The sequence below is a fragment of the Diaphorina citri genome, unplaced genomic scaffold (assembly GCF_000475195.1).
Source record: "Diaphorina citri unplaced genomic scaffold, Diaci psyllid genome assembly version 1.1 scaffold343, whole genome shotgun sequence".
Taxonomy (NCBI): domain Eukaryota; kingdom Metazoa; phylum Arthropoda; class Insecta; order Hemiptera; family Psyllidae; genus Diaphorina; species Diaphorina citri.
The window spans coordinates 78,703-103,876 of NW_007377778.1; the positions used below are offsets into that span (position 1 = coordinate 78,703).

A 25,174-nucleotide genomic window follows, 5' to 3' on the forward strand; every position below is an offset into this window, starting at 1 on the left:
GGCTATCATGAAACGTCTCATGTTCTCATGATCAGGGTCAGTGCCCGGAAAAACAAGGAAAATCTGTTTAGTGGAGTTATACCTACAGGTAGAAGCAAGTTGAAGGAAGCATTAAATAGGAGGGTATCGAGGTAAAATAAAGGATGGTAAAGCCGACCCAAATAATATTGGGAAAAGGTACAGTACAAGAAGACAGGAAGAAGCAATTTGAAGGATTACAAATAGGTATAAAGTTAAGTTGAGAGCAATAATGGGGTACATGTTGGAATCAAATGTAAGGAAGCATCGCCAAAAAGGAAAGAGTAAAAGGGAGGTTACAAACCCTATAAATATGTAGAAATGCATTTAACTTATGATAAAGCGGCCTTTTTCTAAACCTTGCGAAGGTGCGAAGTTATATTGCTATTCACAATAATTCGCAATCAAAGTAAATAGATAAATAGTGGAGGTATTGACATCGGGTTGAAGAGTTGAAGTGAATATTACGAGTATAATCTGGTTTACATTTGTGATGTATTATTTGAATAACATGTTATCAATAACAGAATTTGAATTTCTTATGACAAAAGGTCAAATTGTTAAATAGGAGGGTATGGAGGTAACATAAAGGATGGTAAAGCCGACCCAAATAATATTGGGAAAAAGTACAGTACAAGAAGAAAAGAAGAAGCAATTTGAAGGATTACAAATACAAAGTTATGTTGAGAGCACTAATGTGGTAAATGTTGGAATCAAATGTAAGAAAGCATCGCCAAAAAGGAAAGAGTAAAAGGGAGGTTACAAACTCTAGATGTAGAAATGCATTTAAAGAATGATAAAGCGGCCTTTTTCTAAACCTGCGAAGGTGCGAAGTTAGATTGCTATTCACAATAATTCGCAATCAAGGGAAATAGATAAATATAAATAGTGGAGGTATTGACATCGGGTTGAAGAGTTGAAGTGAATATTACGAGTACCTATAATCTGGTTTACATTTGTGATGTATTATTTGAATAACATGTTATCAATAACAGAATTTGAATTTCTTATGACAAAAGGTCAAATTACCAGCAAGATAAGAGCTACCTACGGTAGTTAAAATTAATTTCAACACAGTTCTAGAGTGTAAAATAGAGGGCACTTCACAAACAACAACAAAAATCTTTGAATTTAAACAATAAAAAAACAAGAATGGAAAAATTTAAACTTGGGAAAAAAATGTTTTGATTAAAAATTCAAGATTTAACTTTGAAACCGTTCAATGGAAGGAATTTATTAAAAAAGAATAAAATTAGAATATAATTTTTGATTATAATAAATTAACAAACATGGCTTCAACTTCAGAGAGCTATTAGGTTCAGGAAAATGTAAACATTTTTATCAATGTTACTAATCATCTTTACCTTTTCTGTTATCACTTCATATGTGTAGTTCAATTTTACATAATAAATCAACATTAAGTCATGTGGGCATATGAAATAAGTACATAGGTCTATTGCATAATTCAATACACACACTTCCTTGACAGCATGTAGCAAACTTTGATATCGATCTCTATCAACAGCCCCAATATTAAACTACATACTTTGACTGTTTTGAGAACCTATGCAACGTAGTCAATCTAATGTCTTCAAGTCAGCACTATGCCAAATTTAATATGCGGCTGCAGCAATGCAGCATCTAGTACACACATTCATCAAAAGTGTTCCAAATTAACGACATAACTTAAAAAATCCATACTGATTTTGGAATACAGTACCCCTACATACTTTGACTGTTTTGAGAACCTATGCAACTGCAGTCAATCTAATGTCTTCAAGTCAGCACTATGCCAAATTTAATATGCGGCTGCAGCATCTAGTACACACATTCATCAAAAGTGTTCCAAATTAACGACATAACTTAAAAAATCCATACTGATTTTGGAATACAGTATTACAGTACCTACTTTTCCACAAAACGTTTCGTCCTCCAAAAGCAGGAATTAGAACCTTGCATGATCCCGGTCCAACATTATAAATCATGAGACCGCTGTTAGAGAGTTTACTTTACCAATCCAAGGTATACAGGAAACTTAGTATATGAATGATGGATTACTTTTGGACCTCAGAACGAAAAATAGTAATCAGATCAAAAATTCTAACTAGCAAACACGAATTCAAGCATACATATGTAAATAATATTTCGAACTGGAACGCAACAATCTTGGGAATTTTTTAGATTAAAAAAAAATAATAGAAAAGTCCTTGGTAAAGATCCCATTCATATTGACATGTGTTTTGTGTCATTGAATACCACCTGGTCTTTACTTGACTAATGCTGCACATAAACCTGAGACACGTCTTTTATTTTCCCAACTTACCAACATAGATTATCTTATTCTTACTTCACAGTACATCTTTTACTTCAAAGCCTTAATGGAACTTTTGTTTTTATTATGACCTGCATTATCCACAACAATGCCGGAACTTACCTGAAAGCAAAAGAGAAATCAATTTCACTTATTAAGTCATCAAAATTATACATATAATAAGTAACCGAGCTATAGTTTCCAGGAAGACACTTCCGAAGAAGGATGTTTTTGGGATGTACTATGGCTTTCAAAAGACGCAGAGCATTGCCACAATATCTTCATCATATGTTAGGAATGACCCTCAACTATAGTAAGCAAAGAGAAGTACAATATTATCAATAATAAAACAAGCCGTTTACAATGGCTATCATATTCACATGTCCATGTATTCAAACCTTGCCTTCGCCCGTAAGAATGGATTATCTTTTTCGGATGAGATTTTAATCACGTATATCATCCTAAGATCAAACTCCTATCCATTCAGCATATGTGAAAGTGACCTTGACCAGAACAATGTTATGTCCCTCATTACATGTGTCACATTGTTATTGATATTGATGGTGTGGACGAGTGCCCTATTGAATATATTCACTCAATAGATCACCCCTCATTACATGTGTCACATTGTTATTGATATTGATGGTGTGGACGAGTGCCCTATTGAATATATTCACTCAATAGATCACATTGTTCAATTTCAATTACTGCAATCTTAGATGGTCATCAGTCATCACAATATGATCTTTAGTTCTAGCTTCTAGACATCCTTGTATGACTGCCAGATCATTTGTTACATTTACTTGTACTCCAATTGGGCCTTGTTAAGTTCTGATTGATAGGACTTTTAGCACCAGCAGAAATGTGTTTGTGACAACAGTATTTTCTATCTATTTTGGTTATTTCCATTTTCTGTTAAATTTTCCTGTTGTCATCTACATATTTACCTATATTTTCCATGGTCCAAGCTCCAGGGGTAACTTCACCTTGCTTAAATTATCTTCCTGATGTCTTTTTCCAAATCTAAGTACTAAGGTGTTATGCTATGTGACCTGGTATGGGGTTTAGATGCCAAAGAGGTACCTCATGTCTAATGCTAGTATGCATCAGACCTTACATTCAATGAAATCAGATCAAACTCTTCAAAGAACTCATTAATATTGAAGGGCGCAACACTAATCCCTCATGCCAACAATGTTTCAACTTGGGGTTTTGTCCTGAGGTAATGTACCATACATAGCTATGTATATGACTCGGATATACATATTACATACACAGGAAAAAAGGAATGTTTGGGGTTTAACTTTTCATGGTAAATATACATAACATACATATTGGTCATTTTTCATAGTTGTTAATTTGACCCTACAATCTATTTAGGTAGCTTGTTAAAGTGCCATCAGGAGGCACAGTTTCGATTATAGGTAGTTATTAAAAACTCAATTTTGTTGCCAGCAACTAAATTCTCTTGAAAATCTTGACCAATATCTTAAAATACATATTTACAGTACATTCTACATACATACCTAGGTGTCTAATTGATGCCATAACTTCGTCCAGGTGACCTCTAAAAATGGTATTAAAATGTGAAGAAACTATTACCACTTCTCGTTCGGTTCAGGTTTAAATTAAAGGTACCTGGAGCGTAAGGACTGACATCGGATTCAGTATCTAGGGCACAACCACCTTATAAATTACTCCTGTGTACTAGTAGCTATAAAAAAATAAAAGTTGGAAGCTAGGTTTCAACTTTGAGGTATGTCCTCGAACATTGATTAATCTCATGTGGTTTTCAATTCAGCGCTCTTATTGGGGGAAATAAAAAATGGCAATGATATGGATTTAAATGATATCTGCTGAAAGACAAGGTAAGTTTGAGGTAGACATCGTTAAATATCATTAAATGTTGTGAAATCAAAGGTATTGCAACATACAACAGTTGACACATTGACCAAGTTTCAATGACAACTAAATATTCTAGTTGGTCAATCTGATAATCAAATTTTTGGCATTTCCGAATCAAATTTCACTAATACTTTTCGCAAAGGAGTTGTACTGTGCAGACCTCCTGATCATTGACACAATGTTTTACAACAGTATTGCGCCATTATTCGAGAGGTCATAGGTCATTTGTCCACAAAACTTTCAACTGCTAAGAGCCTACAGTAATTATTATTTTTTCATCAGCCTCCCATATCGAGTTCAAAGTGTAGTAAGAGTATTCATCAGATATGTTAAACATGCAAGTGAACAAATAGGCAGTGATGAGGTTCATGTAACTGCATAATATACTGAAGGAAACAAAAGGGATGTGTCGTATGGCATCATGCTGAGGAAAATATAGTTGATGAAATTTTAATGACCATGTATGATGTTATTTATTACTAGCATCTTATGATGGCGTTTCATTAAAAGTGCTGTTAATTAAGAAATGGTTTGGTCTATGATCTGACATGTGGCATCAATAGTGACAGATATATCTACAAAACTATTACTGTTGGCTTTTGCTAGCCAATTCACACAAAGCATGTGTCAACAAGGATCTTACTTTACTTGCGTGACAGGAAAATGGAAGCTAAGAGTAAAATAAAGTAAAGAGGTTGGTTATAATTATTGAGCACAACACAAAATATTCCACATTTGACGTGGGAAGCCCAAAAAACGAAGGTCAGACAAAAGATAATGAAACTAAAGAGGGAGATAACATTAAACACAGTTCAGGAGAATCAGAAGATCTGATAAAATAGAAAAAGTTCCCCTGCTAATTTTTTATCATCCCAAAGCAAAATTTTGAGGAAAGGCTCGCTTGTTACGTAACTTCAACGGAATGATTCAAGATTATCAAGCCCTCTTCCTAACCTTTCTCAGACTAATATCTACGGTGTCTAATACTCTGGATTGGCAGTCAATGAGTCCTGTTTGGAATGCAAGGGCAACTCTGACTGCATAACCACCAACCACGGGGACCTTGGACGGATCCATCAAGTTTGCCAATAATTTCAATATTCATCAAATGGAGTCCATACACACCTATTTCATATTTACAATATTGGAATAGTGTACATTTACACTGCCACTACAGCTTATATTTACACTATTCCAATATAGTGTGCATTTACACTTTGTGGACGCACCCTAATGAAAACAATAATAAATGGCAATAATCAATGTGAATTAATTGCGTTATTAGTTTTTAAAATATGCCAGTGGTATTTGTTTTATATCAAAAGACATAGTCGGTTATTAGTTTTTAATTAAATATGTCAGCGGTATTTGTTTTATATCAAAAGACATAGTCGGTTATTAGTTTTTAATTAAATATGTATGTCAGCGGGATTTGTTTCATATCAAAAGACATAGTCGCGTCTGGTAGGTAAGCATTAGAATTAGATGGTGCCAGTATTGGCAATATTAAAAGAAATGGTTCTCTTGTTGGAAAGACGCATCAGTTCATCTTCATACCCGTGAAGAATTTTAGGTATGATCTTTTTGTGGGATAACGTTTTATCTGCGAGTGACATGAAACTTCGTTTGAAATCCTCAACGAACTATCGATAGTTGCATATCATACGTAAAAATTAAAGGTATTTAGAAAAACTAAGGAAAGTGATGGGTTTCGTAGAAACTTTCTAATTGGATATACCATTAGGTTACTCCATTAGACTAACTTAACATATGTATTTAGAAAAACTAAGGAAAGTGATGGGTTTCGTAGAAACTTTCTAATTGGATATACCATTAGGTTACTCCATTAGACTAACTTAAACAGCTTCAATACAGCAAGCATTCAATACAGTGAGAAAGAAGGACGAGCACAACACGCAAATAAACTAGAAATGTGTACCACTTTGCAAAAAGCGATGCAATTCACAACGTACCAAATGGATATGAGAGTCTGAACATCAATGTCATTCAAACTTTCCAGTGACCATTTCCTGATTAACTATAAGCTATAAGATAGTCTTTGTTAGTGGTCCAAATGAATCTGTATCAGGGACATTTCAAACATCAATGATATTAGGCTACGAATCTGAGGTTAAATATTTGTTTTTGACTTTGATGAATTAACCAAAATAAATTATAACAATGTAAACTCTTCCAGAAGCTATAAACTAGTGATAATTTTTGAGAACTTTTAAAGCAGAGATGAAGGTGTAACAGTGTGAATAACAATTTAGGAGATAAATACCGGTGGCACAAAAATAAATACCGGTTGGGAAAGGCAAGAACGTACACTATAAAAGACGTGCATGCAAGAAAACACTTGAATACAAAACTAACTGTATATATAATGAAGTACTAAAATACTAAATTACAAATAATAACATAATTTCAAGTGTTGTTTTTTTTTAACTTCAAATTCACAAAAACTTTTGTTATCCTAACAAAAATTGTTTTTGACAAAAACTTTCAAGACACAAGAAAAAAACAAAAACAAAAAACAAACTACTTTTGGTCAGGTGAGATATTCTATTACCCATAAAGTAATTTTACCGAGTGCCTAGATTATTTTCTACATTTTTCTCTCCATTGGCACGTTAGAATATAGACAAATCCGCAGGGGCGATGGTGCATGGTTCCCAGAGGGGGGTTGTGGGCACAAGGGACAAGATGATAGAAAACATAGTAGAAACGTTGGTCAACATTGGAATAAAATGAGATTTAAAAAGTGATAAAAATTGAATCTCTAATGGGAAGTAAAACTTTCAAAAGTGATCCAAAGAAATCTATGATCAGGATTGGTATAGGAAATGTCCGGATTCCAGGGGCTAACGCGTACCTCCTAAAAAATTACCTGCAAAGTAACCTTGTATAGCGGTAAGAATCTAGTAATGAGCAGCAAATATTGTGATTTGCATGATACTTTCAGTGTCGTATAATACATATTTGAAGAGAATCATGAGGCAACTAATTAAGACAAACCCAGACGAATAAAAAGGTTCAAACCAGAAAAAACTGGAAATGTGTCAAAAATCAAAATTAAAACGAAATAAAATAAATTACTAAAACCAAGAAAAATCGAGAAAATTTTGCAACATCCAACTTCAGATGAGTTGTATCTGTCGTAGAAAGACCTTCCACCTTCTCTGTGAGATCTATGACAAACGCTGAAGAATCTGAAGTATCTTCTCATACGCCACTGTTGTATCATAACAACAAATGGCAGACAAATGGATTTCCAACATTTATGGAACTTTATATGGAAAAAACTCAAATTCACAGCCAAAGCTGTATGCGTAATAGGAGCAATAGTGGTGATTCATGAAACCCCATTACCCCATTGTGAATCATAAAATTAATGAAACCAACTCATACATTTTTCTTATGCCCGGGACTGATGGACTTCATGGATTTTCAGACTGAAATTTATACAATTGGTTTTATTGGTTAAACAGTCTGATCGGTTAACCAGAAATCCCAAGTTCAAAATCAAATAATCCCATTGTTTAATTCAAATTCAATTAGAAGATCAAGATTAATCCCAAGATAATCCCCGGTCTTTAAGTTCAAGTTCATCATCTTAAAGTGACTACAATACTTCCGCCACCTTGAGTACTTGGGTAGACTCAAAAGAAAATTATGTGTAAGCTCACTCTAAGCATCGATGAATGATAATGGAAAACCAAACTACGAATTTAGTATCTTAATTCAGTTATCACTGATGATGCCCTCATGGGCGAAACATGTCTGATGAGAAAATAAAGTAAAAATTAAACCATACCTGTGAAGTGTAAAAGTTATTTCCCTCTCTCTACGAATTTAGTGTCATTTTAAATTTTAATCCCGCAATTTCTGCACCCCGCTATGAGCTAAACTCAACCTGTACTCTGTACTTTTAATGTAATAAAATTCTCAATTCTGGCATAAATCCGTAACAAAACCAAGATTCTGAACTTGTCAGAGTCAATACTCTTGAAACTTTCAACAGCTACATTGAAACTTTAAATTGAAGGGTTTAATCAAAGGAGGCCCTTGAAAAGAAAAAAAGGAGTTTTGAGTAAAGCAGCTTTATAGATTGATCACTTTGAAAAGCACAGGGAAGATTTCACAAAGATTTATGTGTCTTTGAGTTTTAACTGGAAATGGAAAGTAAAAATGTGTTTAGGTCTATAGTTAAAATTTTAAAATAAAATCTGTTTTACTTTAAAAAAAAAAAGGCTTCAATAAGATTGGGGGTCTTCTTGTATAGAATTTGCAGTTGTAAATTTGTAGTCAAAAGACCAACGGTTGCCATTAATCAAAATGTGCTAGTCATGACTCGATAAATAACACTGAACCTCAACCAACACTAGCAAATGCAAGTCATCTGAACCTTAATGGCAAATTTTGATCTTTGGCCAGGGTCCAGATAATGTTTGGAATGTGTATACCTATACATAAACTACTCTCTCCAAGGACTTTTTAATGAGTGCAAATGAACTTATAAGTTAACTTGTAAAATTAACTTACAAAGTTTTTGCAAGTATTTTGTAATCTAAAAGAAATTATAAGAAAATTGAAAGTTGGTGTGTAAGCAGTATGTTGAAGTTAGGTACGTTTAAGTATGATGAAGTCACAAACACCTACCTACTGTAGGTACCGATAATATCGGAAATACTCACATGTTTACAAGTTTGAAAAATATGCACCAAACGCAACGCTCTAAAACTGACGGTTTTCGAAAGGTAAACATTGGACTCATTGGAGAAATTGTAACATTAGAAAGTGCCAATAAAAATAATATTAAATCTGTTTTTGAGATATCTGATCAAAAATACACAATACCTCGTAAATTTCAGATTCCACATTCTTTGTCCCACATCTTCTTTTCCCGGGCTAAAAAGTAGGGGGCTGCCTCACAGCAACCATTACACTGGTTATAAAGAAAAAAATGTGCTTATGATCTTAGAGCTAAAAATAAAAATCAATAACACTGTTCTCTATGAAAAGAAATAAAAAGTAATACAGAGGAACATAGGTACTAGGTAGTGAACATCAGTAAAAAACGTAAGCTAAAGCATTACGAAGAGGACACTTACATAACATATACACAAGCTGCGGCCAGCAACACTATCAAGGACACCACCCGAACAACGCTAGAATCCGATGGTGATACGAACATCACACAAAGAAATTACAAGCAAAACAATGAAGAGATAGATAGAACCGAAGAAAATTACAAGCAAAACGAAAGATGGAGAGATAGAACCGGAGAAAAACTAATCAACGATTCAACGAATATGACCGAAAGAAAAACCAAGAAAAACTACTAGACAGTAAAAAAAAGCTACCAACGTGAGGATGGAAAAACACTACAACGTTTCACTGTAGCCAAAGATAGAACTAATGGGAAACAAGTTTGATCCATTGGATCTAAACATCAAGGAGTCCAATAAATTTACCTTACACTCGTGTAAACTACCTACATTGGATTGATTACCTAATACATGAAAGAATAATAGGTACCTAACTACCTACCGAATAATAGTAATAACTAATTTACTAAGGTACGGTCACAAGTCACAATAGTCATACGATTGACTGGAAATCAAGAAACCCGAAGGCAATTTGACCACTTGAACATACCAGCTGGTTACGGGTTTCCCTACTCTTCAATTGCCGATGAAAGCCGAGGGCAATTTCTATCAACTGAAATCCATTAGAAATCTTTCCCCTATTCAAGTTGGTGGTATGACTGGTTGACTAGTGTGTTCGTATGCCCGTACAAAGGACAGATCACCGTTAGGACACCTTCACATAAAGGGATCACTTTAGGAAAGCTCAAAAAGGAATTCTTCAAGGAACGATAAGGCACTCAGCCCTAAGAAGGAGAAGACGAAGAGAATCGTAGATTATAAGGAGAAAACAGTAGATTATAAAAGGGTTTTTTAGGAAAGCTCAAAAAAAAATTCTTTAAGGAACGATAAGGCACTCAGCCCTAAGAAGGAGAAGACGAAGAGAATCGTAGATTATAAGGAGAAAACAGTAGATTATAAAAGGGTTTCCCTTGTTTTGTTGTACGTACCTTTTATTGTAAACACAATAGGTATCTCTTAAAATGGTCTCCATTAAGAGATGAGATGGAAGAAGTAACTCATAATTCATGGCAAAAGAGGATCAACGAACAAAATCAAAAATACGATACAAAGATGCTGAAAATGCTAACAAGATATAAAATGACATGATGCCAATCCTCTACTGAGAGTAATGTTCACTGTAATGCAATTTTATTACAAGTAGCCTCCTGCAGACTGTTTTTAGAGCAATTTACAAATAATCTCCAGGGGTCTCAGATCCTTTCACTTCCATAAAGGACGAAAAAGCTGATAAGAGACTTGATTTTTCAATTATCGTTCTATGCTTTGAGCTTTTTTTCTGATTAAAATGTGCAATTTTCAGGGTTTCTATGAAAATTGTAAATTTTTTGTAGCAATAACCAAATGTCAATCCAAAAGCAATCACCCTAGGGCTGGTTGAAAGGCTAACGATAAACGCCGATTCCGTTGGATCACGAGAAAAGGCGAAGAAAAAGCAGAAAAAGACTGTCCAAAAACGGCGATGAAACACTCACCTTTTTAAAAACCACACATACTATTTCGGAGCGCGATCGCCCTAGTGGTATTTATGATAGTCAAGATGGTCCACCGTTATTTAGGGAAAAATTCGAAACTGTTGAGTCCCCAGATATTGTAGAAGTGAAAGGTATTCGTAATGTCACACCATGTTGTGATTAGCAAATGACACAAGGTGTCATTGTCCCCCTTGGAGCAAAATTTACTGCAAAATATCAAAAATGTAAAATGTATTAGGTAATCCAAATGTATCAACTTGGAAATTATTGCATTATGGACTCGACATTTTTCGACATGCCCGTTATCAGACTTTAAGTGAATCGATTTTCCGGGGATTACAGTTGCCAGACATCCCAATTTTTAGTGCGGCTTGAAAATATGTCCCGCTGAAATGGGCGAAAGGCAAAAAAAAAAAAAAACAGACATAAAAAGTAGATAAATGTCCACCAATCTAGCTAGCTACAAACTTAACTAGAGGCACTAATAAATATTAATAAAAAAACTTAACTAGAGTACTCTTACTACACTCAACTTTTGTGTGTACCCCTGGAAACTATAGAATATGCAATGTGCGATACGCGTATTGCTAATGGTAATCCTAACTGTAAGTCCACAACAGGCGTTCTTTCCATATACGATTTAGTTCTTTAGTATTTTTACTTTCTTTATTATAGGTACTAGTATTTTTACTTTATTATACTAGAATCGAAAGAATGTAAAGAATTCTGAAGATTAAGATAAGTATTTAATAAGTATATCTCGGATACTGCTGGTAGCAAAAGAGATAAATACCAAGAAATTGATAAATGGGAACGCAAAGATAATATTATAAAAGGCATTATCCTCTCCTTCCTTGTATGCTCTCTCTTTTGAGTGTAATTAAAGAGGCAAAAGTTGCTTTTTGTTGTGTGTGCAAAGTTGATTAGAATTTACAATGTTCGTACGAGAAAGAAATTTCTGTGCAAAACCCCAACAACAAATACGGTCTTAAAAATAACAATATATGGGCAATAAGAACATTGCCATAACGAGTTTTTATTGATTAGAAAGTTGCTAAACTGTGGAGCTATTGAGTATTAATGATTATGATCCATATAAGAGTTTGATTTCTTGTGGTATTATTCATAAAAAAATCCTGATCCATGGATCATAAGTGACTAAACAGACAAAAACATACGTGTATGTTACTAGGCTTAAGTATAGTGGTAAAAAATATTTTGTGTCTATCAAAAAGTAAAGACATGAATTTAACGAGAAGAATTTGCGAGAAACATATAAACATAATGATATTGCTGTTTAAAAAAATGTTGTGTCTATCAAAAAGTAAAGACATGAATTTAACGAGAAGAATTTGCGAGAAACATATAAACATAATGATATTGCTGTTTAAAAAAATAATAATGACGATAAAAAAAAAAAATAATAATAATAATAAAGTAATGAAACCACAGTGATAATCAGATTAAATTTCAAGATAACAACATTTCTCACTTTGAAATCAGTATGTTTTTTGCCTGCACATTTTTTAAACAAAATCAACAACGTTCGTGAGTATGAGTATTGAATAAGGATATAAGACAGAGGGAAAATAGGAAGGTAATAGGTATAAATAGATTTTTATCAATACCTATTCGTTTCCAACGAAGCCTACTTATTGGGTTTTCCGCCAACTGTGGAAAACTACCGATACCATGTCTTTAGAATAAAATAATACATAAATTATCCATCTTGACTACCTCAGTGGTGGTGGTGGTGGTGGTGGTGGTGGTGGTGGTGGTGGTGGTGGTGGTGGTGGTTATAAATTACTCCTGTGTACTAGTAGCTATAAAAAAATAAAAGTTGGAAGCTAGGTTTCAACTTTGAGGTATGTCCTCGAACATTGATTAATCTCATGTGGTTTTCAATTCAGCGCTCTTATTGGGGGAAATAAAAAATGGCAATGATATGGATTTAACCTACTTTTCCACAAAACGTTTCGTCCTCCAAAAGCAGGAATTAGAACCTTGCATGATCCCGGTCCAACATTATAAATCATGAGACCGCTGTTAGAGAGTTTACTTTACCAATCCAAGGTATACAGGAAACTTAGTATATGAATGATGGATTACTTTTGGACCTCAGAACGAAAAATAGTAATCAGATCAAAAATTCTAACTAGCAAACACGAATTCAAGCATACATATGTAAATAATATTTCGAACTGGAACGCAACAATCTTGGGAATTCTTTAGATTAAAAAAATAATAGAAAAGTCCTTGGTAAAGGTCCCATTCATATTGACATGTGTTTTGTGTCAATGAATACCACCTGGTCTTTACTTGACTAATGCTGCACATAAACCTGAGACACGTCTTTTATTTTCCCAACTTACCAACATCGATTATCTTATTCTTACTTCACAGTACATCTTTTACTTCAAAGCCTTAATGGAACTTTTGTTTTTATTATGACCTGCATTATCCACAACAATGCCGGAACTTACCTGAAAGCAAAAGAGAAATCAATTTCACTTATTAAGTCATCAAAATTATACATATAATAAGTAACCGAGCTATAGTTTCCAGGAAGACACTTCCGAAGAAGGATGTTTTTGGGATGTACTATGGCTTTCAAAAGACGCAGAGCATTGCCACAATATCTTCATCATATGTTAGGAATGACCCTCAACTATAGTAAGCAAAGAGAAGTACAATATTATCAATAATAAAACAAGCCGTTTACAATGGCTATCATATTCACATGTCCATGTATTCAAACCTTGCCTTCGCCCGTAAGAATGGATTATCTTTTTCGGATGAGATTTTAATCACGTATATCATCCTAAGATCAAACTCCTATCCATTCAGCATATGTGAAAGTGACCTTGACCAGAACAATGTTATGTCCCTCATTACCGTTCATACAGGGTGATTTGTGATTTAATTCCAAGTTCACTAGTAAGGCAAGATTAGCTTTTGGGACCAATGAACGGCAAAAAAGGCGAAGAAAAAGAAGAAGATTGACGTACATTTGCTTTACAGTACATTGAGATGGTGGTCTTTTCTGACGAAATTCCTGTGTGCGGAGTCCAGTTGTCCAGTATGTAGGACTATTGCACCCAAAGATTGAAGTATCAATCACAACGAGTACCGCTGGGTTTCATCATACTAAGGGGTTCATACAGGGTGATTTGTGATTTAATTCCAAGTTCACTAGTAAGGCAAGATTAGCTTTTGGGACCAATGAACAGCAAAAAAAAAGCGAAGAAAAAGAAGAAGATTGACGTACATTTGCTTTACATTACATTGAAATCGGGGTTTTTTCTGACGAAATTCCTGTGTGCGGAGTCCAGTATGTAGGACTATTGCACCCAAAGATTGAAGTATCAATCACAACGAGTACCGCTGGGTTTCATCATACTAAGGCCGGTCACTCATGCTCTGACTAATCTGACAGACATAGGACACAGGAATAATCTGACAGACATAGGTGTCAAACCGTCTCAGCGTGAGTGGTCGTCCTACCAGGACCACCCTGTATGCCAAGATATTAAACAAAGTCAATGTCATCACACCGTATATTGACAGCGATCATGATGCCTTATCATCGAAATATCTCCATGCTATCGCAGGTATGTAGGCTAACACCTAATAACACCCATAGTCCTCATAGTTATAGGACATCTCAAGATTCTCAAGTCATCATGCGATGTCACCATTAGGCGCAAGATCTACTGTCACCATTCTTTGCACCTAGATGGGTTCTTTTCGGACCTAGATGGATACAGTAGAAGCTCGATTATTTCAACTTCCATTATTTTACATATAACTCCAAAATCAATTGTTTTTTCTATCTTTCAAAGGATATCCTATCTCTTATCAGAGGAAAAGATCATAGAAAGTGATCATTTCAACCTCGATCATTTCAACTACCCCCGGTCCCGATTAGTTGAAATAATCGACAGATGGATACAGTAGAACCTCGATTATTTCAACTTCCATTATTTTACATATAACTCCAAATTCCATTGTTTTTTCTATCTTTCAAAGGATTTCAAAGGATCAATCTTTCTTATCAGAGGAAAAGATCATAGAAAGTGATCATTTCAACCTCGATCATTTCAACTACCCCCGGTCCCGATTAGTTGAAATAATCGAGATTCTACTGTACTTATTTTCGTGCCTATATGGTAAGGACCTACTTACCTATGTTGCGTCCCCATGTTTATCATTGTACCTCGACGGATATTTGTTTATTCGGAGATTAGGACCTACATCATATACCTGCATTATGTACCCGTATAAACGATAGATAAAGCCCAGTACCCACGATGGACGTCTCCCAACCTGGTCTTTTGACAGATCGCTGCGTGCGTACGCGATATCTGTGCAAATTTTAGGTTTATTTATTTACACTCTATAAGCGACAAGACCATGGGAAACGAGAGAAACTTGATAAGGTCGCATGCGCAAATAATAAAGGTAAGAATAATAAATTACGTATCTACGAAAAATGGCGTAAAGGAAGTACTCGTACAAAGGTAGAGGAAAAGACAATAGCGGTTAAGGGGAAAAGTTGTAGAGAGATAAACTTAAAATGTAGTTATGCAATATTGGAAAATGTGAAACGGTCTCAAGTTCAAATACAATCACCCTCATCACAAAGTTCTCCCGAATGACGTCTGTTAGCACTGTAGAGATAGCACTATTATGATAGTAAATAGTAGAACCATCAAAAGTATAGTGATAGCACTTTTGTAGTAGAACCGTCAAGAGCATAGTAGCAATTTAAAATACCTAACGTAAATAAGACCATGGGAAACGAGTGAAACCTAATAAGGTCGCATGCGCAAATCATTAAGGTAAGAATAATAAATTATGAATCTACGAAAAATGGCGTAAAGGAAGTACTCGTACAAAGGTAGAGGAAAAGACAATAGTGGTTAAGGGGAAAAGTTGTATAGAGATAAAATTATTTAGCCAGCCTAGTTAGCTTAGTTGGTAGTGCGTCTGCCTTGTAAGCGCTAGGCCGCGGGTTCGATTCCCGCCCGGGGCGGATTTTATCCTGATGGGATAATGTTCGTTCTCGGAAACGGCTGGCTTTCTCCTATCCTGTCTTCCTTCTCTCCTCGATTTCGGGACGATAAGACCATAGCAGTTAAAGTTCCCTCTGTCAAACCTCTTAAAAAAAAAAAAAAAAAAAAAAAAAAAAAAAAAAAAAAAAAAAAACAAAAAAATAAAAAAAGAGATAAAATTAAAATGTAGTTATGCAATATTGGAAAATGTGAAACGGTCTCAAGTTCAAATGCAATCACCCTCATCACAAAGTTCTCCCGAATGACGTCTGTTAGCACTGTAGAGATAGCACTTTTATGATAGTAAATAGTAGAACAATCAAAAGTATAGTGATAGCACTTTTATAGTAGAACCGTCAAGAGCATAGTAGCAATTTAAATTACCTAACGTAAATTGTCGTGGGAAATTGCAAGATGCCAACATATACAAGTCCAGGGTACCAGGAAAAGTCAAAATTATCACTTTTTTTTTAAAGTTTCGGGAATTTCAAAAGTTTCAAAACTCTGCAAAACTTGAAAATTTATTACATCAGAAAACTTCTTGGTGTAATTTGATGGATTTTAGGATTTCTTCTATTATTTTTCTATAAAAATATGTACTCTGTGCGCTCTTTGCATTGATATTCGTAACTCAAAATCGCCAAAATGGACTTGGAAATCGTGCAATATTGTCCACAACAGGTATTCAAATGAATATACACCACAACAGGACAATGTTGCTCAATTTCTATAGAACATGGACATTTCCATCAAACTAAACACTATCAATATTAAATTACCTTCTATGGGCCGACTCCATTACAGTCCGTAACTCAAAATCGCCAAAATGGACTTGGAAATTGTGCAATATTGTCCACAACAGGTATTCAAATGAATATTTACCACAACAGGACAAAATTGCTCAATTTCTATAGAACATGGACATTTCCATCAAACTAAACACTATCAATATTAAATTACCTTCTATGGGCCGACTCCATTACAGCATGAAAGTTCTTCTCTTGATAACAGTAAATTATTCCAACAAAATAACAATCTTTGTTTTCAAGAACACAAATACACACTGATTACTCTTAGTTCTAGATAACAGGGAAAAAAAAGATAAGATCGAAAATATCGACTTTTCGAAACGAGCAAAAACTATGAAAGATGGATACAAACGAAAATAAAGTAAAAAAATATATATAATAATAATAATAATAATAATAATAGATAATAATAATAATAATAATAATAATAATAATGATAATAATAATAAATACAAGAAAAACCATTTCCTTCCCAGCTGCTCCTCCAAGGAAATCCCACTTTCTGGTGAACTACTCATTGTTGAGCACAGATGACGAAACTAACACAACGCGCAAAGTTTTAAAAATTATTGTTCTTAAAATCAACAGATATGAAATTCGCAAGGAGCAAAGTGCATTACGATATCAAGGGGGAGGAGTCCTACGAAATACAAATAATTAATTAAAAACATACACGGGGAAAAATAGTAAGAAAACCGCACGAGCTGAGATATTGTTGTATAAGTTATGTATGTTCTAATCAAATGCAAATTTTCACTAGTATGTAATTCAGTTAACTCTAGTAGCACTCAGAAAAAAGGGTTCTACGTTCTACGGGACTTTTGATGACTAATTGGAGCCCAAAAACTTATTCAACCAAATTTTATATTAATATAATATATGGATCAAACGGACAAAGTAAGGAGTTAAGGTCCCAAAGTATGACTGCACTTATAGGATTCCGTTCTTGCTTTGGATTTGGTTTCAACCAAAAATATATCCCCACAGAATATGCCTCAAAAGAAATCCCAATTTATTATTATGTTAAAAAATAAAATAAATAAATGTTAAAGCCTTACACTCACAGGGACAAAATGCAAATAATAAAAAAGTCAATGAAAATAGAAAGTTAAAAAATCTTGGGACGAAATTTCAAAAAAATCTAGACCACTTTGAGCCCGAACGAAGGACACCTTTCAGAAATGAAGACTGACCAACGCCACTTGACAACTAGAAGACTGCGGTCTCCAAACTGCTCTGGTATGGTAGAGAGGTGACTGAGTTATTATTGCTGGTATAGAGAAAGCCAAGAACTACCTTAACAGGGGAACTGAGAAGTGTGTGCGATGTTTTAATATGCCTTATGCAATACACATCTGACTACCATAGAGTATGAGGTTCATACAGGGTGATTTGTGATTTAATTCCAAGTTCACTAGTAAGGCAAGATTAGCTTTTGGGACCAATGAACGGCAAAAAAAGGCGAAGAAAAAGAAGAAGATTGACGTACACTTGCTTTACATTACATTGAGATGGTGGTCTTTTCTGACGAAATTCCTGTGTGCGGAGTCCAGTATGTAGGACTATTGCACCCAAAGATTGAAGTATCAATCACAACGAGTAACGCTGGGTTTCATCATACTAAGGCCGGTCACTCATGCTCTGACCAGTCTGACAGACATAGGACACAGGAACAATCTGACAGACATAGGTGTCAAACCGTCTCAGCGTGAGTGGTCGTCCTACCAGGACCACCCTGTATGCCAAGATATTAAACAAAGTCAGTACATCTGAGCATCTTTAAAAAATCTTGCCCAAGACTGAAATAGTCAAATGAGTTATAGACGTTGGCATAAACCGGACAGTCTATAGGTCAGCCATACTCAACCTTTTTTAGCCGCGGGCCACATTTGAGTGTCCACAGTTCAAAAAATACATCTGTAAGGTCGGGGGCCACAACGTGAGTTTAAACTCCGTTTAAATTTTAACCTCGGTTTAAGCAATCTGATTGGCTAATTTTTTGGATTTTTTAAAAATCAACCAACAGACTGCTTAATTCGAGAGTTACACTTAAACCGAGTTTAGGCTGATGCTGAGGGCTGCAGAGAGTGCACAGCAATGCTTAGCAGGCCGAACAGAACATCTTGGTCGCAGATTGAGTATAGCCGGTCTAGGCTGTCTAGGTGCTCGTAAACTAACCACATATGATTTATATGAATATGATTAGAGAAAATTGAATTAGGATGACCTGTAATTATATTCGCTTAATGGACAGCAATTTATTGCGGATAATTATTTCCTTAATTAAACCTGACACACAAACAACAAACTTTTATAGCCTAAAGTTCACTCGGTGGTTGATCACTTAGGCCCAGAAGTTAATACTTGTTCAGAACTTTTATGCCGGTCATATTAATAGCTGTACTGATCGCTATTATGGTGTTACGAGTACAAAACTTTATACATATGGGCAGCTCAACACCTGGTATGAAATGTATGAATCATGAGCTTGATTCTTTTCAAATCTGACTGTTACTAGACAAAGGTCCTACTAATTGGAATAATCATACCAAAATCTAAATATTTAATGAACAACTCACACTAATAGGGGTTTTCACTCCTGATGGTGATTCCGTTCAGACGCCATCTCATAAACACAAAAAGATTGATAAAAACTCAATATTATTACTCAATATTAAGATTACTCAATATTTAGTGGTTAATCACTCAGTTATGTTCTTTTCGTAAGGAATAAAGTAGGCAGAAGAAAAAAAAAAATCACAATGAGAGTCATGGGCAGACGAAGTGAAAATCATTATAGAAAGACTATATTAGGTGAACAAAATCACGTAGGTATTCAATTTCATAATGTTTCTATTAAGGTGGCACGGACATTGTTGGCTAATTTTTTGTCGAGGATATTTTAAAATAACAAAAAATCGAAACAATCCACTCAGCCTTCATTAGATATCAGATCACAATAAAGCTCTGATTCGTTTCGGTTCTAAGAATACATATATCTTTTATGAACGCTCTTTTAAAGAAATTTGAATACTAAATTATTATCGAAGAATAAGATCTCCGACAATGAGAAGCTTCCGGATTAAAACTTGAAATCTAGGTCACTGGGTGGAAAATCAAAGTAACCCATTGTGGCCTCGAGTGGTCATTCAATTTCGCCTATCGGATATGGATACCTGCATCTGATCGATGATTTATCACCAAAAATTATACCTATTGTACGTAACTTTAGCAATATATAGGTACTAGCTTTGAAAATTTTTGTTGTGCCATGCAAGGAAAGTTCTTTTTCCCCTAAAAATCTCTTTAAAAAACTTCCAAAAATAGGGCATTGAAAGAATCTAAAATTTCACAGCTCTATGGTTTGTATGAACTAACTTCAACAAAAAAATGTTGTACTCAACAAAATGTGCAATCTACATATTCTATTGATAAATTGATATTTGTTCATAGTTGAAGTCAGATTGTACCAAGATTTAAAAACGTCCAAAAATAGGGCATTGAAAGAATCTAAAATTTCACAGCTCTATGGTTTGTATGAACTAACTTCAACAACAAAATGTTGTACTCAACAAAATGTGCAATCTACATATTCTATTGATAAATTGATATTTGTTCATAGTTGAAGTCAGATTGTACCAAGATTAGGACTATAGGGTCATTGGATCAGAAACACCAGGCTCGGATTAAAGGGTTTGTTTATTCATCGCTCTACACTTCAGGGTCAATTTAAGGGCTCAGCTGCTCAGGGTGTAATAAAACCAATGGAGATTGTTAAATTCATCCAGCTCTAAAAAGTACCTTTACACAGGGTCAATTTAAGGGCTCAGCTGCTCAGGGTGTAATAAAACCAATGGAGATTGTTAAATTCATCCAGCTCTAAAAAGTACCTTTACCACAGACAGACACACCCACGGACCAATGGCTGAAACTTTGGATTTAGGCTCTAGGGACCTCATTTTATCAACCACCCACTCCTTTTGGAAGTAGGTAAGTAGTAATATACACAGTTTTTTTTTACTAATGCAAATTAGTTTGAAAAAACCAGTGTCCATTTTGTTTTCAAGGATATTTATTATTATTATATTCTTTTCCTCATAAATGTTAACAAGTAAATTAGTAGATATGTACTTAAGAAGCAACGAAAAGGAAGGAAGGAACAAAAGTAAGTAAGTAGTTTTGTAATGCCGGTTCTTAATATTAACTTTTTTTTTATCTTTTCCTAGCTAGCTACCTACCTACCTACCTACCATTTATTTAGTTTTAGTTGAATCAAGTGAAGTTTTATCTTCTTGGACAGGAGATAAAAGTAATAAATCAATTTAATAAATAGGTACCTACCTGAAAGTGCCCAACTTCTCTTGGACTTTTCCACAAACGGTTTTCCTAGGAACCTTTGGACTATCGTCTTTCAACTCCAGCTGGACCATGGCCTGAGCCATTTTCATAGCATTCTCATTCATCTAGGAACAAAAAATAATATTAAATGCTGAACTGAATTGATAAAAATATACACCCATCTTTTTTCACACAAACAGATAAGAAAAAAATCACTTGGTAGGTACTTATAATCAAAATTAATATTACCTAGGTTGACTATAAGAAGGTAAAATAATAAAAATACAATAGGTACATAATGAAGTCATAATATTTCATCCTACATCATAAACCAATACCTAGGTACAATCAGTAGGTACCTTGGTAGTAAGTCTTCCAACTTAATTATTCAGACCCTAAGCTTATTAAGTAAATATTAAATGGGAAATTTTTGAACAAGGAAATACATTTTTCTATTGTTACTTAAAGTATGTAGTATGGTTTTGAAATAAAATTTTCATGAATATCTATGAAACTACCCCTTTGGAAGAAGCAGTACTGCTGTTCTGAAGTACCTTTACCCTAGGAATAGGCGACTACTTTTACTGTCGTCAAATTCTCAGATAATATTGACGATAAAATTCCTCGGCTGGGATTGAACCTACGCCCTCCTGTTTCCCAAGCGAGCGTCTTAACCACTACACCACCGAGGTTATACGTACAAATGGTAAGTTTTCTTTTGTATGCAAACCGGCCCTGATTCTATTTGCGGACTCTGAAATACTCTGGCATTGTTAAAAATATTCCATATCTCTCTGTTAAAATATCCTAAAGCTCTGATAATATCTAATACACTCCATATCGCGGACTAGGGCAATGATATAACACATGAAATGAGGTTCATCTTGTGGGAGTCTCTAAACGAGGAGTGTCAGACAGGGCACAAGTCAAAGATCAGAACTTGGTACACGTGCAGATGGCTTGAAGAAACTTTCATCGCTCAAAGGTCTTTGTTAACGATGCAAACAATCAGACTAACAAGATATGTACAGAGGATATATCTCATATAACTTTTACAATAATACTCTCATTGTTGATCATGTAAACCTATCTACTTGTGTAACTAACTCACTGTTTGTCTAAAGCTTTGCTATGGAGGAATATTTTCAGCGATCGAAATAAGGAGCGCGGTAGCGCTCCACCCCGCCAAGTCAAAGTATTTGACTACTAAAAGATACATATTATACGCCACAGACGAAGTACCAAGCCGTTTTCAGGTAGTTGTAGAGGAAATACTGATTACCCTAACCATTGTACTGTAGTCCCGGCTTTAAGATTATTTGGTCTACTGCTGCCTCATGTACAAAACTTGATGGTACGTATAGGTTCTAGATGACAAGAGTGCGTCAACTGCAGATATGGATTATTTTTTACAATATAATTAATGAGATAATGATGCTATTTCAGTTTGGAATTGCATGCAGGTACGGATAAATCAGATCTCTTGATTTAATTAAATTCTGTTTCTTCTCAAAATACTGAAAATCATCACAAATGCACATCCATCAACAGGATGCTGCGTTAGTTTACCAGCGGTAATCATTTCATGAAATTCAAGTTTCACCATTACTGTACAAAATCTACAAATCCAAGAAATCATTTCGCATAATTCAAGTTTCACCATTAATTTACTGTACAAAATCTAAAAATCCAAGCGATTATGTCCCTCTGTACAAGTTGTCCAATCAAGTTTATAACTTCTGATCTACCTACAGTTCCACAGCGTCATGCTATTTTCTATGACAACTGCGGTCATTTTTACGACTTTGACAAACGAACAGCCAGTGAGTGGGCAAAACCCGTCAAATCCAAGCGATTATGTCCCTCTGTACAAGTTGTCCAATCAAGTTTATGACTTCTGATCTACCTACACTTCCACAGCGTCATGCTATTTTCTATGACAACTGCGGTCATTTTTACGACTTTGACAAACGAACAGCCAGTGAGTGGGCAAAACCCGTGAGCGTTTGCTTCCATAAAACAAAAAACAGGTTCATTAAGGAGAGTTTTTGGCCTGACTGGATTCAATGGATGTGCTGTTTTGAATTGAAATTTATTATCTCTTTCCTTGCTTTTCTCTTGCCAGTAATCTAATATGAGAAATTATGAACCCTGGAACGTGAACAAGAAACAAGCGAAGTAACTGAACTCATATCCATATGTAAAAGTGGTATCCATGTTTCTGAATGGTGCACATATTTATGAGTGACAATGACAAGCAGATTAAGTACCTATTTAAGAAGAAAAAAAAAACTTGGAATAAGATGCGACCCATCGAAGTTTTTTCTTGGAGAGTAATCATGTTTGTTAGGAAAATAGCTACTCACGTAGCGACAAATGGCGCCATTAGGTGCTGTGGGAAAGTACTGCAAAAGGAGGCACTTTTAGTAATGATAACCACATGAGAATTTTGAAGAGGCTCTCCACTTTACACTTCACACAAATAAAATCCATAATAATATTAATAATTATTTAATGATAAAAGTCAGCTCCCATGGCGTAGTGGTCACTGCGCTCGCCTTGCACGCGGGAGACCCGGGTTCGATTCCCGGCGGGGTCAAGTTGGCGTAGTGGTCACTGCACTCGCCTTGCACGCGGGAGACCCGGGTTCGATTCCCGGCGGGGTCAAGAAATTTGTATCTGCAAAGGATTGACTGCGTGACTGGCTGTTGCGGGGCCCACTCAGCCTCGTGAGGAAAATGAGTAGCTATGTATCTAATATAATGCGCATAGCGACCGGTACCAGCATGGTAGGTAAACATTGGATTTTAGGATTGTGTATTGAGATATTGGGAAAATCCTACAATGCTGCACTAAGCACCAAAATTGTGACATAATAACACAAAGAAACTGTATTTACATTTAATGATAATAGCTAATTAATTAATCTCCCTCTACATTAATAGAAGAAAAATGACAGTCAATAGAAGAATCATGAAAAGGTACAGGCAAAAAGTCTACTTACTATCTACAAAAACTTTAATACATCGTAAAATCTGAAAGGGAAAAAAGTCGAAATTCTTTTGAAAAGAGTCAAACATTTCAAACATCAAAGCAAACTTGAAATCCTACAACACAAAAGGATCAAGCAATGCCATCGAAACGTAGATCCATGAATTTTAAGAACACATAATTATGAATTCTTGAATTTATGTAATTTAGGTAGAGGTATCGCTACTAGCATAATCTGCACGTGCATATTAACGTGAACTTGGCAATCAGTTTAGCGAAATGGATTCTCTAACGGAAAATTCCTTCATAAATTAAAAATACAATAAATGGAGAAAACAAATGCAAATGGATCTAGAATTCTAGAATATCTTCAAAGCATTATTTTGACATATTGATAGATTCTGACGTGACTTTGTGAAGATTCATCTTGAAAAGAAGAACACAAATAGTTGTGAAGAGTAAAAGCTCTTTGTGTTCTTCTTTACATTATTTTGAAGCATGCTAACTCTCTTGGGAACGTAATACAATTTGAAGTAAGAACTGTAAAAAGTACTTAGAAAGTTAGAAGGGTGCAATAGTCCTAAATACTGGACTCCGCACACAGGAATTTCGTCAGAAAAGACCCCCCATTTCAATGTAAAATGTAGAAAGTTAGAAGGAATTTTCCTGTAATTTTCATTTGCTGCACAAAAAAAAAAAAAAAAAAAAAAAAAAAAAAAAAAAAGTGGACGTGCTGTAAAAATCTACTTTTCCTCAGGCCAACTCATTTTCAAAAACGGCAAAAACAACTGAATCAAATTCAAACTACAAACTTCTAAAGAAAAGGTACCTTCGCATATCTTGGCAGTTTGCGTTTGAACAGCCACAGTTTGAACAAATTGAATCATGACTGGGACAATCGGTTTGCAAATTACCTTCCGGATGGCTGGAAAAAATCATCATCAGTTTTTATTTTGTCACTTGGGGAAAAAAGTAAAACTTATTAATAGGACTTTCAATTAAGGACTTTGTAATCACAAAATCCTTTAATCAAGCGTGCCCGGAGGCGCGCGAACGTCAAGAGTTCAAAGCGACACGACGCTCGGCCTATGGCCACGAAACA

The 25,174-nt window shown here is 34.9% G+C and overlaps 1 protein-coding gene across 9 annotated transcripts in view; it reads right to left on the reverse strand.

Moving 5' to 3' along the window:
- The window catches only part of LOC103507804 (NAD kinase), a 93,157-nt gene that overhangs the window by 63,186 nt on the left and 4,797 nt on the right, over positions 1-25,174 (reverse strand). For 4 of the 9 annotated variants that reach the window (XM_008472313.2, XM_026822588.1, XM_026822587.1 and 1 more), the window contains one exon: positions 24,902-24,997. In XM_008472313.2, coding sequence (XP_008470535.1) covers positions 24,902-24,997 — 96 coding nt within the window. Of the gene's footprint in view, positions 1-6,207; positions 6,259-9,348; positions 9,451-10,334; positions 10,490-16,894; positions 16,930-17,205; positions 17,515-21,084; positions 21,225-24,901; positions 24,998-25,174 lie in introns of those variants that run through there. The other 5 variants (XM_008472316.3, XM_008472317.3, XM_026822591.1 and 2 more) reach the window with 5 other exon arrangements.